Consider the following 14895-nt stretch of genomic DNA (forward strand, 5'->3'; position numbering starts at 1 on the left):
GCGAGGCCGGAGGCCCGCCGCGGCCCTGGCTCTGGGCTGGGAAGCGCGGGCTGGCCTCGTCCCCCACGGTCGCCCCCCGCGGGCCGGCGGCGGCGACGGGAGCTCAGGTGCGCCCTGTGTGCGTGGCCTTGGCAGCCTTGGTTTGACGGCTTCATTCCTCGTGACGCTGAAGTTTTCCTAGAAATTTCGGTCCTAGCACACCGAGCTTCCAGTATCGCCACCTGCCACTCCTGTCACCTACTTCTGGGCCCACTTCACTGATGGGTCTTTGCTCCTGGTGACAGGTCACATTTTCCTGCCTTTTCCATGTCTGGCATTTTTTCTCGGATTCCAGAATTTGTGCTTCTATGCTGTTGGGCGCTGAATTGTGTTGCATTCCTTTCTAGCGTTTGGTAGACTTCATTGTGGCGGCGGCTGAGGATCAGTTTCTTCTTTTCAGAGCTTGTTCTTGACACATTTTTAGGACGAACTTACTTTATTTATTCAAAGGTCTTCCTTCGGCAGGAGCACGCTGGGGGAGGGGCGGGGAGGGGGGGGAGGGGCTCCCAAGCACACCCCCAGCTGAGCGCAGAGCCCGCCCCGGGGCTCGGTCTCACACCCCTGCGATCGCGACCTGAGCCAAGGTCCAGAGTCCAGAGCCGCTCAACTGAATGAGGGCGGCGGGGGCCGCGGCCTGGCGCCTGCCACCTGCTCCCGGGGCGCCGCTCCCAGTCGGGGACACAAGAGGGTGGAAGCGACACGAGGACGACGGAGTGAAAGCCCGCCCCGCGGGGCGCACACCGCGGGCACGCGCCGGGGAGAGGCCGGTTGGGCCGGTGGCTGGGCTACGGCCTTGGGGGACCCCGCGGCGCCTGGGCATCCCTGGAACCTGCTGTCGCCGTGGCCTGTTCCCGCGGGCCTCAGGGCGTCAGCTGGGCCTGAGGACGGGCCCCGGGCGGCGGCCTCCTCTCTGCACCCCCGGCTCGGCCGCGGCCGCCCCTCCCCGGCGCCTGCCAGCCTGGGCCCGGAGGCTCGTGCGTGTGCGGGCCTGGCGGGCGGGCCAAGCCGGATCCTGCCACTCCCGCCCCGACGGGAGAACTTTGCTCACGTCCTTGGGACTCAGAATTTTCCTTCCTGTCAAACTATTTCAAGGCATTGCGGGTCATGTTTCTTCACCCTGTTTCTGTGTGTGTTTGTTAAGATGTTATTTATTTATTCCTGAGAGACACAGAGAGAGGCCGAGACCCAGGCGGAGGGAGCAGCAGGCTGCACGCGGGGAGCCCGACGCGGGGCGCGGGGCGCGGGGCTCGGTCCGGGACCCGGGGTCGCGCCGGGGCTGAAGGCGGCGCTGCACCGCCGAGCCCCCCGGGCTGCCCTTCACCCTGGGTTTCATTCCTAATCTCTCAACCGTATTTTTAAGATTTCTAATGCCTGCCTGAGCCCTGCCACGCCTCCGAGTCGTCAGATTGGGCTTTCGATTGTCACCCCCTGTGACTCCGTGCCCCTCGGCTCGGGTCCCGGCTCCGCGGGGCGGACTCTCACTCCGCCGACTGGGAGCGGCGCCCGCGGTCACCGCGCCTGCCGCCCCTTGCCCGAGCGGGGCAGCCCGGGCGTAAGCGGAGGCGGGAGGAGCGCCGCCGAGAGTGGGGGCCGGGACCCGAGCGGCGGGGCGGGCGACGGGTTCATCCGACGGGCTGAGCACCCAGTGGGGCCCGGCGCTCGGGGCTCCCTGCCTGCGCCCCCGACTTGCGCGGCGCTCTGCGCTTAGGGGTCCACGGCCACCCTGAGGCTGTCGTGAGCGGCGGACATTTGGTCTTTATCCCCATTTCGGGCCCGGAGCCCCCGACGCGCCGGGCCCCTGGCTGTGGGGACGCGGCCGCCGCCGCCGCCGCCCGCTCGGGGCTCCTCCTCCGGACACAGGCCTCTCGGGGCGCGCGCCCTCCGCCGTGTCAGGGACGGAAGCTGCCTTGTGGCTTCATGACCTTGAAAACGCCCCCGCGGGCTGGGTCCGGCGTCGGCTCCGCTCGGCTCCGCGGCGGCAGGTGCCAGGCAGGGCGCCGCTGCGCTCCGGGCTGCGCTTCCCTCCTGACGACGACCCTGAAACGCCTTTTCTTTTTCTTTCTTTTTCTTTTTCTTCTTTTCTTTCATTCCTTTCTTCTTTCTTTCTTTCTTCTCTTTTTTTTCTTTTGAACATTTATTCATGAGAGACAGAGAGAGGCAGAGACACAGGCTGAGGGAGGCTCCTTGTGGGGAGCCCGATGCAGGACTCGATCCCGGGACCCCGCGGTCACGTCCTGAGCTGAAGGCCGATGCTCAACCCCTGAGTCCCCCGGACGTTCCTCAACTCTTACACTTTCATGTTTTTTATGCTATTGTAAATTGCAATTACAATAACCATTTTTTCCCCATTTTAAACTGTTCATTTGTATAGAAGTACAATCGTATGTTTACCTCTTATTTTGTGGTCCTGATAGACTCCCTGTGTTTAGTAGTATTTTTGAAAACTCCCTATGACTTTCTAATGTTGATTATGGTCTGCAAATACACTTTTATTTTTCAGTGAATACACTATATAATTGCCTGCTGCACTGGCTAACACCTTCACTAAAAATGTTGAATGGAAGTCGTAAAGACAGGCATCCTTGGTTTGTTCCAAATCCAGGTTTCTTTTTAAGACTTATTTATGATAGCGAGGCAGCATGAGTGGGGGGAGGGGCAAGCAGACCCCCCCACCCCACCCCCAATCTTCCCCGTCCTCACAGGAAGCCTGATGTGGGGCTCAGTCCCAGAACCCTGGGATGGTGACCTAAGCTAAAGGCATATATTTAACCCAATGAGTCACCCAGGCACTTGTTTTTTAATAATGAGCCCACCTAGTTTTTTTCATAGATGCCTTTTATTAGGTTGAAGACTTTTCCTAGTTTGCTAAGTTCTTTTTGCAAATAGGTGTTGATTCCTGTCAAATGTTTTTCTGCAAGATCATATGCCTTTTCTCCTGCATTAACATCATAAACTACATTGATTCTCTTATGTGAAAGGAACCTTGTGTTCCTGGGATAAAACCCACTGGTTCATAATGTATCATCCTTTTTACATACTGCTGGGTTTGACTTGCTAGTATTTTATAAGGAAATTTTGCTTCTATATTTATGAAGGATATTGCTCTTAAGTTTTCTGGTGTATTCATTGCTAAATGAATAGTTAAGTCTTGCTCATAATATCAAAAATTTATACAAGTTTTCTAGAAGTGGTGGTATAATATTGGTATAATTTTTTCTCCACTGTTTGATCGAATTCATTCGTGAAACCATCTGCCTGGAGTTCTCTTGTGGAAAGGTTTTTAAACTACAAATTGAATTTATTTAATAGCTGTAAGGCTATTCAGGTTGTCTATTTCTTCAGAGAAGCTGAGTAATTTATTTCCAGTATCTGCCCGTTTTATTTAAACCATCAAATTTACTGGCATAAACTTGGGCATAGTTATCCCCTGGCTGCAAAACTGAGCATCTTCCACGTCAGAGTAATACTTTTGTTAAAACTGATAAACCTAAAAAAAAAAAAACAAACTTTTTTTTATAAACCTGTATCCTATCATCACCCAAAGTCCAGAGTTTACATTAAGGTTCACTCTTGGTTTTTTTTTTTTCACTCTTGGTTTTGTATAGTCAATGGCTTTTGACTGACGTATGACTTATACCCACCTTTATAGTGTCATACATAATAGTTTTATTGCCCTAAAAATCCTCTCTGCTCTATTCCCCTCTCCCTCCCCTGACCCGTGGCAACCACTGATCTTTTACTGTCTCCATGGTTTTCCCTTTTCCAGAATGTCACAGAGGTGGAATCATACAGTAAGCAGAAACTCTGTTGCTGGACCGTCAGGTAAGAGTAGGTTTGGTTTCATAAGAAACTGCCAAAGTCCTTCAGAAGTGGCTGCACCATTTTGCATTCCCACCAGCAACGAATGATAGTTTCCATTGCTTTTTCATCCAATCCTTTTTAACATCTGTAGAATCTCTAGTGATGTTACCACTCTCATTCCTGATGTGGATAATTCATGTCTGTTTTTGGTTGGTTTTTGATGAGGTTTGTCAGTTTGTTTTTTTAAGATTCTATTTATTTATTCATGAGGGACACAGAGAGAGAGGCAGAGACACAGGCAGAGGGAGAAGCAGGCTCCATGCGGGGAGCCCGATGCAGGACTCGATCCCAGGACCCCGGGATCATGACCTGAGCTGAAGGCAGATGCTCAACCACTGAGCCACTCAGGCATCCAGAAGTTTGTCAGTTTTATAGTTACTTTTATTTCTTAAAATGAGGTATAGTTGACACACAATGTTACATTACAGGTGTGTAACACAGCGACTTGGACAAGTCTGTACATTAGACTGTGCTCACCACAGGCAGAGTCCTATCTGTCACCATAAAAGGCCGTGACAAGACCACTGGCTATGTTCCCTACGCTGTACCTTTCATCCTCATGACTCACTCATTCCGTAACTGAAAGCCTGTACCTCCCACACTCCACCCATTTTGTCCATCCCCTCCAACCTCCCTCTTCTCTGGAAACTATTAGTTCTATTTTCTTTTCTTTTTTTTTATGGGTCTGTTTCTGCTTTGTTTCTTCATTGTTTTAGATTCCATATAAAAGTGAAATTGTGTATTTCTCGGATTTCACAACATAGTATCCTCTAGGACTATTCTTGTTCTCACAAATGGAAAGATCTCATTCTTTTTTTTTTATGGCTGAGTAATATTCTATTGTATATACACGCACATCTTTATCCATTCATCTATTGATGGACACTTGGGCTGCTTCCATATCCTGGCTATTGTAAATAATATTGCAATAAACATAGAGGAGAATATACCTTTTTGAATTAGTGGTTTTGTTTTCTTTGGGTGAATACCCAGTAGTGGAATTACTAGATTCTAATTTGGTATTTCTAATTTTATATGGTATTTCTAATTTTAAATTTTTAAAAGATTTTATTTATTTATGAAAGACACAGAGAGAGGCAGAGACCCAGGCAGAGGGAGAAGCAAGCTCCATGCAGGGAGTCCGATGTGGGACTTGATCCCAGGACCCCGGGACCATGACCTGAACCAAAGGCAGATGCTCAGCCGCTGAGCCACCCATGTGCCTCTTAATAATATTCTTCATGGGTATCTTTACATTTGTTTCACTTCGGTGATGTTCATGATCCAGCTTTGATTTTTTTCTATTTTTGTTTTCCATTTCATCCATTTCTATTCTGACATTTGTTTCTTTGCTCTTCTTGTTTCCTTTTTCTATTTTAAGGTGGAAGCTTAAGTCCTTGACTTTAATTAAGCGTTTATCCTTTTCTGCTAGCTGCACCCTTCAGTCTTTGGTCGGTTATATTTTCATTTTCAGGCAGTTCAAAACAGCTTTATAACTCCTTTGACCTGCAGGATATTAGAAAATGTGTTACTGGTAGATTTTTCAAATATTTGAAGATTTTCCAGGTATGTTATTGACTTCCATTACTGTTGGTTTCTAATATAATTTGCACAAGTTGGATTTGTATGAATTTATTGAGAACATCTCAGAACATGACCTATCTTGGTATGTTTCACGTGTAATTGAAAAGAAGGCATTATTCTATCTGGTCTTGTCAGGTAGAATGTTCCATGATCGATAATCATGTCAAGCTGGAGGACAGTATCATCAAGCCTTCTATATCCTACCTGATTTTTTTTCTACTTTATTTCATCAATTATTGAGAGGTATGTTGAAATTTTACTACAGTTGTAAATTATGTTTTTCTATGCAGTTCTATTGGGTTTTGTGGCAGGTACTTTGAAGTTCTGTTATTCAGTATTATAATGTTGGGATTATTTCCTCTAATGGACCCTTTCCATCCCTAGTAATGTTCTTTGCTTCAAAATCTTTGTAATATTAATAGAGCTACTTCAGATGTCTCTCAATTAGTGTCCCACGTGCATATATTTCACCATATTTGTGTCTTCATATTTAAAGTGAGTTTCATGGGGCACTTGCACGGCTTAGTTGGTGAAGTGTCTGCCTGTAGCTCAGGTCAGGGTCCCAGGATCCTGGGATCGAGCCCCACTTCAGGCTCCCGGATCAGCAGGGAGTCTGCTTCTCCTTCTCTGTTCACCCCCTTTGCCACCCCCGCCTTGTGCACACACTCTCTCAAATAGATAAAATCTTAAAAAAAAAGTTTCTTGTATGCAGCATGCAGTTTAATCTGCCATCTTGCTGCTTTCTGTATGGACCATCTGGTCTTCGAAGTTGAATTACAAAAGATAAAATATAGAATATATTATCCTCCAACATTTTTCTAATATGGTGCTTTGCAGGTTAAGATAAAATAACTGAGAAAGTACCCTTTAAGACTGTGTCTCCTCTGAGATACAATTTTGGCAGGAAAAACCCTTCCCATTATATTTGGACATCTTCAGTATGCAAAGGTGACTCCTAAATTTGTATTTTTGTTTTTTCATTATGAAAAATCATGTTCTCTGTATTAAGAGTCTGTTTCTTGGTTTGGCTTTTTTCCTTTGCTCATTTGTTTTTAAATTCCATATAAGTGAGATCATATATCTTTCTCTGGACTTTTTAAAGATTTATTCATGAGATGAGAGACGGGGGGGGGGGGGGGGAGGCAGAGACATAGGCAGCAGGAGAAGCAGGCTCCCTGCAAGGAGCCCGATGCAGAACTCGATCCTAGATCCCAGGATCAGGACCTGAGCCGAAGGTAGATGCTCAACCACTAAGCCACCCAGGTATCCCTCTGGACTTTTTTCACTTAGCATTATATTCTCTAGCTCTACATGTTGTTGTAAATGGCAAGATTTCATTCTTTTTCTTAATGGCTGAATAATTCATTGTATGTGTGTGTATAAACTTTGTTATATATACACACAGACATCTTTTTAATTCATCTATTAGTGGACACTTGGGCTGCTTCCATAGTTTGGCAATTATAAATAATGCAGTAAACATAGGGGTACATATATCTCCGAATTGTTTTTGTATTTTTGGGTAAATACCCAGTAGTGTGATTACTGGATCACAGGGTAGTTCAATTTTCCAAGGAACCTCCATACTATTTTCCACAGTGGCTGCACCAGTTTGCATTCCAATTAATAGTGCAAGAGCACATCCTCACAAACATTTGTCGTTTCTTGTATTTTTGGTATTAGCAATACTGACAGGTGTGAAGTGATAGCTCATCGCGGTTTTGATTTGCATTTCCTTGATGATGAGTGATGTTGAGCTTCTTTTCCCGTGTCCATTGGCTGTCTGGATGTCTTCTTTGGAAGAATGTGTCTTCTGCCCATTTTTAATTGCATTGTTTCTTGATGTTAAGTTCTTTATATATTCTGAGTACTAATGCTTTATCGGATATGTTATTTGCAAATATCTTCTATTCTGTAACTTGCCTTTTATTTCTTTTGCTGTGCAGAAACCTTTTATTTTGATGTAGTCACAATTTTTTACTTTAATTCCTTTGCCTCAGCAGACTGTAGCTATAAAAATATTATGACCAATGTCAGAGAAATTACTGCCTATGCTCTCTTCAAGGATTTTTATGGTTCTAGACCTAGACCTATAGCTGTAAAATGATTATATACTTAGGTCTTTAATCTACTTTGACTTTATTTTTGTATATCGTGAAAGAAAGTGGTCCCGTTGCATTCTTTTGCCTGTAGCTGACCAGTTTCCCCAACACCATTTGAGGAAAAGACTTTTTCCATTATATTTATTCCTACTTTGTTGAAGATTAATTTCCCATATAATTGTAGGTTTACTTCTGTGTTTTCTAGTCTCTTCCATTGATCTATGTGTCTATTTTTATGCCAGTACCATATTGTTTTAATTACTACCACTTGTAATAGAACTTAAAATCTAGAATTGTGATGCCTCTGATTTTTTCAAGACTGTTTTGGTTATATGCGGTCTTTTATAGTTCCATACAAATTTTAGGATTGTTTGTTCTAGTTCTGTGACAAATGCTTTGGTTATTTTGATAAAAAAGATTGCATTAAATCTGTAGATTGCTTGAGGCAGTATGGACATTTTAATATTTGTTCTTCCAATCCATGAGCATGGGATGTCTTTCCACTTCTTTGGATCATCTTGAACTTTGTGTTTTATAATTTTCAGAGTACAGGTCTTTTATCTCTTTGGTTAAGTTTATTGTTTTGGGTGCAATTGTAAATGGGATTTTAATTTCACTTTTTGTCGCTTCATTATTAGTGTATAGGAATGCAACAGATTTCTGTACATTGACTTTGTATCTTGTGACTTTACTGAATTCATTTATCAGTACTAGTGGGTTTTTTGGTGGTCTGAGATCTATCTTCTGCGATCCTGACCTCTATACCCAAATGCCAGCTTTAGTGAACTTACAGACATTCAGTGTCAAATTCACACAGTTCAAGCTAAAGAATGGTGCTGTGCCCTCGCTTATTGGCTCATTAGCCGAACCAAGTATCCTGTTCACCGTATGACACACACAGCACAACGCAGATCAGAAACCCCAACACAAGAAAAGCAGACAAAAAGTCCCATGTAAATCATCAAAAGGATCCTTTATTTTAAATGTCGATAGTACCATATTTCACCAAAATAATTTATAATAGTTAACTGCCTCTTAAATATATAATCTTATAAATGAGGCCTTCTGAAGTTAAAAGTAATGTGGATTCAGTTTGTTTGAAATTATTTTTGGACATGATAATTGAAGTAAAAAAATTTGTTTCCTATGAAGTCCTTCTAAAAAAGGAAACCATGACAAGTTCCTGATCAGACAAATGCCATTCTATTATTAAAGGGATTAAAAAGCATAAATAAGTTTGAACAGAAATGTCAATCTCCTGGGTTTGGCCTGTCCAAACCTGACCCTTTATAGAGTTAAAATTGTAGTCTACTTTCTTACCATAAGCAAGAAATTCCTTAGCAGCTCAGAAATGATGTTAATGTCTTGGTAAATCAGATTTCCTCATTTTCTGATGATCACTCTGTGCTCCAGTCTCTAGTATATCTGTCATCTCATCCTCTCAAAAATGGTTCTATTTAAACAGGAAATCAGGGATTTTCTTGTACCAGCAACTTCTCAAGCCTCACAGCTCACAGATGAGGTGAACACTGAGGAATTACCATGCTAGCCACAGCGTCCACTTTAGCTTTCCAGATGCCACTGTTGTGATGAGGAGCCATCACAGATTGCCATCGCAACGTAGCCTTTGTGACTCAGTGGATCGACCACTTTCAGGCACTGTCCAACGGACACCTGGTATAGCCGATTACTCTTCTGAAAAAAGGTAGCAAGAAAAATATACCAGTTAATTGCTTTAACTTAAAAAAAAAACTTATGCCATAATGTAGTAGAGAAGAAATCCAGGAGAGGTGTGGACTATTTCAGATGTTTTGCTTGCTTAAGGGATACTACAAACTCAGAATGAACTTCTACAAGGGGGACCAGGAGTGCACTTGCCACACGTAGCTCTGTCTGCTTCCTCACACACTCCCATCCTCACCAGCAAGCTCCTCACCCCAAAGGTCCACTGCTGGGATCCTCCTGACCCGTGGCACTTCATGAGTCGTGGTGGGTCTGACGAGCGAGTTTCTGACATATCCAGGCAAAGGAGGTTATTTAAAACCAACTCGTGCTCTTCGTTATAAATCCAAATCTAAGGAAGAAAATCAAAGATCAAAATCAAAGATCCAGGTTCTGCTTTAGATTTTGAAATTCAGACGTAGCACAGGTCACGTATCTGTGGAAGAAGAATGGGGTTATTCTACATGATTGCATAAAGCAGGGAAAGACCAACGAACCTGAGTTACATGCTTATCTGAAAATGGAAGGAATGAACAAACACAGGAAAAAGGAGTGCAGTCCCAGGAAGAAACCAAAACAATGGTTAACTTGTTCTTTGAACTTAATGTAACTGACTGAATTAACTGAGCACAAAATTGTAGACATTTTCTTTTTTTTTTTTTTTTTTTTTTTTTTTTTTTATTTTTTCAAATTTATTTATGATAGTCACACAGAGAGAGAGAGAGAGGCAGAGACATAGGCAGAGGGAGAAGCAGGCTCCATGCACCGGGAGCCCGACGTGGGATTCGATCCCGGGTCTCCAGGATCGCGCCCTGGTCCAAAGGCAGGCGCTAAACCGCTGCGCCACCCAGGGATCCCCAATTGTAGACATTTTCTAATGCTAGATTTCACAATCCTACAGTGGTCTGCATCCCTAGATGGGCCTGCGGGCTTGGCCTTCTGCAGACAGGAACTCACAGGCATCCCAGTCAGACGTCCCTCATCTGCTGGGCAGCACTGCTGTACAGGAGCCGGTATATCACATTGTCCTAGGGGACGTTATACTCTAATCCCAGATCATCCCCCACAGCATTTGGGCTGGGATCATTTCCTCTGTGGGCCCAGAAGCAGGTTTTCTCTAGATGCACAGATCTTGCAGGATAGTCTTCTCTGTGGCCTAACATCGGCTGAGCAGGACAAGTGCAATGAAGAGCTTACTCTCCAATTGGTACCATCACTAAATTTTGTTTCTGAATTATTTTACTCTTTAGTATTTTTACCTCCAGGCCCAAAATGTATGTGTGCTGTCTCCATTAACATGAAGAGTTCTATGAATAGAATTTTCTACAACGATGCTAATATTTTATAACCTGTGTTGTCCAACATGGGAGCCACATGTGGCTACCACCATCAGGACAAGTCTGCATGATCCCAACACAGTAGAAACAGGAGAATGTAATTCCATCTCCTCAAATCTCTTCCATTTTCTGGAAGAAATCTCAGTGACCTCATCCCGTTGTGACATAAGCCACTGAAGCATCATTACAATTGAACACCCCAGTGCCCAGGACCCTTCCAGACACCTGGGTATGACACCTCTCATACCCAGACACAGCACAAGACCCCTTTTAAATCCTGTTTTCCAGTGTGGACAACACCTTCCATACTGTGCAAGCTCTGCTAGAAACAAAAAGTCTTCGGGCAGCCCCAGTGGCGCAGCAGTTTAGCGCCGCCTGCAGCCCGGGGTGTGATCCTGGAGACCCAGGATCGAGTCCCACATCGGGCTTCCTGTGTGGAGCCTGCTTCTTCTTTTTTTTTTTTTTTTTTTTGTGGAGCCTGCTTCTCCCTCTGCCTGTGTCTCTGCCTCTCTCTCGCTCTCTCTGAATGAATAAATAAATCTTTAAAAAAAAATAAATTTATTTAAATAAATAAATCTTTAAATAAAAATAAATAAAATTTCTTCTATGAAATTTCAGAGGACACAGGCTACCCATCATTTTTAGTCTTGAGTGACACAATCTCCACCACTCAAATGGAAATGAAAATTACCTCCCTGTGATGTACTTAGCACTGAGGTTCTACAGGCTTGAGGTTCTACACCTAGGAGGTTAGACTACTGTTATCAGATACAAGTAGTCTCAAATTACAGTTCCAAACTCATGCAAGTTTTTGGCTTATTTTTAGGTCTACTTTAACACCACTGAAAAGGTTATGAGAATACAAACATTATGCGAATGAAATGAACCTATTATTTTGTTGTAGTTTCTTCCGATGGACTAAGACTCAGAGAAATTTGATTTTAGAGAAAACTCTACAAAAGATACTACCTTATCTACTGTAGCATTAATATTCTTGCCCAGAGGGACACTAAACTTCCTTTGCCACTTCTAACCTTCAATGAGCTTTTGATTCATTGTTAGGAGCATTATTTGTACTTTGCAGTTACAAACATTGAGCAAAGGTAGGAAAAAATATACAAAGGAGACCAAAATAGTTGTATTACATGAGCTCTAAAGTCTTTTCCAACTTAACCCATATCATCTAAGGAAAGTGCGATTAAAATCTTCAGTCTTCTCTGCCCTCCTCCTTCGGGACCGCCAGCAAGTTCCCTTCACTGAAGGACACTTTCCCAGGACTGGCTGAGCCCAGAGGCATCACTCACCTGAGTTGGGTCACTGTAGTCACACGCTTTAAGCACCACCAGGCCTCCTTTCTGACTTGGGCGGCCCTGGGCCACCAGACACTTGTTAGTCTGGAGGTGATAGAGCTGTAAAATGAGAGAATGCTCTTCTCAGAAGACATCTTAGAATGTTAGATAAAGTGGTTTTAGATGAAATGTGAAAATACTATTCCAAGCTCTGAATATCAAAGGTCATAAAAATATAAGCATTTTATTCCTAAATTCTAGCTTCAGTACATAAGGGTATCACAATAGACTTCAAGGTTACAGGCAATTTTAACAATATATGCAAGCAATGTCAAGTAGAAATTCTACCTAAAGATATAGGTTTACTAATCTGCTACAGAGCAGGAAAGAAACTAAAACATCTCTGGCCTAAAGAGCCTTAAAAGGAAATTGAGGAAATAAAAAAAAAGGTACAAACCAGACAGTGCATAACCAAATGTGATGCACGTGCTAAACTGAGATAAACACAGATTAGAAATTGCAACGGTGGGCAGCTCGGGTGGCTCAGCGGTTTAGCACCGCCTTCAGCCCAGGGCCTGATCCTGGAGACCCAGGATTGAGTCCCATGTCAGGTCAGGCTCCCTGCATGGAGCCTGCTTCTCCCTCTGCCTGTGTCTCTGCCTCTCTCTGTGTGTCCCTCATAAATAAATAAAAATCTTTATTTTTTATAAACTTTTAAAAATTTATTCATGATAGACATAGAGAGAGAGAGAGGCAGAGACACAGGAGGAGGGAGAAGCAGGCTCTATGCTGGGAGCCTGACATGGGACTCGATCCCGGGACTCCAGGATCACACCCTGGGCCAAAGGCAGGCGCTAAACCGCTGAGCTACCCAGGGATCCCAATAAATAAAAATCTTAAAAAAAAAAAAAAAAAAAAAAGAAAGAAAAAGAAATGGCAAAGGTGAGACCCAGAAATGCAACAGAGTATCTAGTTTGGGTAAAATATTTTTTTTAATTTTTATTTATTTATGATAGTCACACACAGAGAGAGAGAGAGAGGCAGAGACACAGGCAGAGGGAGAAGCAGGCTCCATGCACCAGGAGCCCGACGTGGGATTCGATCCCGGGTCTCCAGGATCACGCCCTGGGCCAAAGGCAGGCGCTAAACCACTGCGCCACCCAGGGATCCCTGGGTAAAATATTAATGTTAGTGTTAAAGGAGCTTAGACATGCGAGGCAAGAATAATGTAAAGGACTTCAACTATATGGACAAACCCTGGTACGCATTTTTACTTAAAAAGAAAACACTTTGACTTTGTTTTTAATCTCATCAAGAGGACAAGAAGGGGAAAGTTCTAGGCTTGCTTTAGCCACTGAAGGAACACTTAGCATCATGAAAGATCCTAAGGAGCACCACCTTCTTAGTACAGAAAACAGCATCAATCAGAACATCTATACTTTCAGAAAGCAAATTCTAAGAAGTGATTCAGGAAAAAGGTATGGTTTTTATGGCTAGACCCTTAAGATTTATAGACCAGTGAAGAAATTCCTTCAGAAACAAAAGGGAACATCTACAGAAATGTGGCTGGTCATGGGTTTTCTGTGCAGCTCAGATCTTTCACTTGCTCTCTGGAGTTGTTCCCAGAGCTTTGGCCTCAACAGCAGAAAGCACCCCCATTTCTCTTTTTGTCTTCCTTTTGGAACTGGCCTTTTTTTTTTCCTTTTAATTAAAAAAAAAAAAATTTGGGGGGGACTGGTCTTTTAAAATGAGTTTTATACTCACTTATAGTACCTTTATTGGTCTATTCACATTTACATCCACCTTCTTGAAACCCAGCACGTAACTTACAGAAGTCATGTGCTGTTTACTGCTGGCAGGTGAAGAATGTTAATATTAACAGTGAAGATACTAACATTTCGAAGGTCTTACTACCTGAGTGGAGGAAGCTCCCACCAAAAGAATATAATGGAAGCAAGCTAAAGTCTATCACTAAAAGAATACTGTGAGTCTAAAATGTCATTTATTATATCATACAACTTTTAATGAAGCACTTGGATGAGTTTACTTTCTTACCCTTCCACGCTGAAGGATTTTGGGGCGTTTTGGCCCTCTATTGATAAAAATGGGCTGCTGGGGTTTGGCGTTGGGCCCAGATATCTGCATCTCTGGGTAGATATTATCCAGGTACCATTTAAATGATTTACAACCCAATTTCTTCCTCAATTCAACACGCTCACTGATATTTCCATAGCTTTTGGTCCTCAGATCAGGTCTTAAGGAAAAATACTGCTCCTGAATTTTAAAAAGAGAAATGAAAAACAAGAGCATAGCTTTTTTAAAATGAGGATTATCAATTATAACCTAAGATTTAACTGAAAAAAATGGATCAGCAAAAATATTTTTCATGCCAGTGTTGTCTTGATGTTGCCAAAAAATGTCAACATAAAGTTTTCACGCAATTAGGTCCATCACTGACACTAAGACATCTTAAATACATCGCAATTTCAAAAATGGCAAAATGTAAAAACATCTCAGAATTAATGAAGCAGGCTACATGAGGGTAGCAGTTCTCTGACTCCATCAGGACTCTCTAATCTTAAAGATTACTGAAGACTCCAAGGAGCGTCTGTTCCTGTGAGTTGTATCCACTGGTACATACTTTACATACCATATGAAAAGTTAAAACTTTGTTAATTCATTAAAAATAACTCATTACCTATTAACATAAACATGCTTTGAACAATAAAAAATTTAGTGAGGATATGATATGCTTTACAATTTTACAAATCTTTTCAATGTCTGGCTACAAAGAAGTCAGCTGAATTCTCATTTCTGCATTAAACCTGTTACTATACGTTGTTTGGTTAAATATATTCTTAAAAATAAGAGTGTGAAAAAATATAGTTTAAAATGGAAGGAATACTTTTAGGAAGGAATACTTTAATAGCAGTTTCAGAGAATTATGGCTATTTTTTTATT

At 43.0% G+C, this 14895-nt stretch overlaps 1 protein-coding gene across 9 annotated transcripts in view; it reads right to left on the reverse strand.

The window, feature by feature from the left end:
- Nucleotides 1–8540: 8540 nt before the first annotated feature.
- GALNT11 (polypeptide N-acetylgalactosaminyltransferase 11) overlaps nucleotides 8541–14895 on the reverse strand; it is a 51413-nt gene continuing 45058 nt past the window's right edge. For 6 of the 9 annotated variants that reach the window (XM_072776896.1, XM_072776900.1, XM_072776897.1 and 3 more), the window contains 4 exons: nucleotides 13990–14208; nucleotides 11950–12054; nucleotides 9523–9660; nucleotides 8541–9281 (listed from right to left, as the gene is read on the reverse strand). In XM_072776896.1, coding sequence (XP_072632997.1) covers nucleotides 9150–9281; nucleotides 9523–9660; nucleotides 11950–12054; nucleotides 13990–14208 — 594 coding nt within the window. In that variant the 3' untranslated portion in view covers nucleotides 8541–9149. Of the gene's footprint in view, nucleotides 9282–9522; nucleotides 9661–11949; nucleotides 12055–13989; nucleotides 14209–14895 lie in introns of those variants that run through there. The other 3 variants (XR_012007808.1, XM_072776902.1, XR_012007809.1) reach the window with 2 other exon arrangements.

Source organism: Canis lupus, chromosome 15 (genome assembly GCF_048164855.1).
Source record: "Canis lupus baileyi chromosome 15, mCanLup2.hap1, whole genome shotgun sequence".
NCBI lineage: Eukaryota > Metazoa > Chordata > Mammalia > Carnivora > Canidae > Canis > Canis lupus.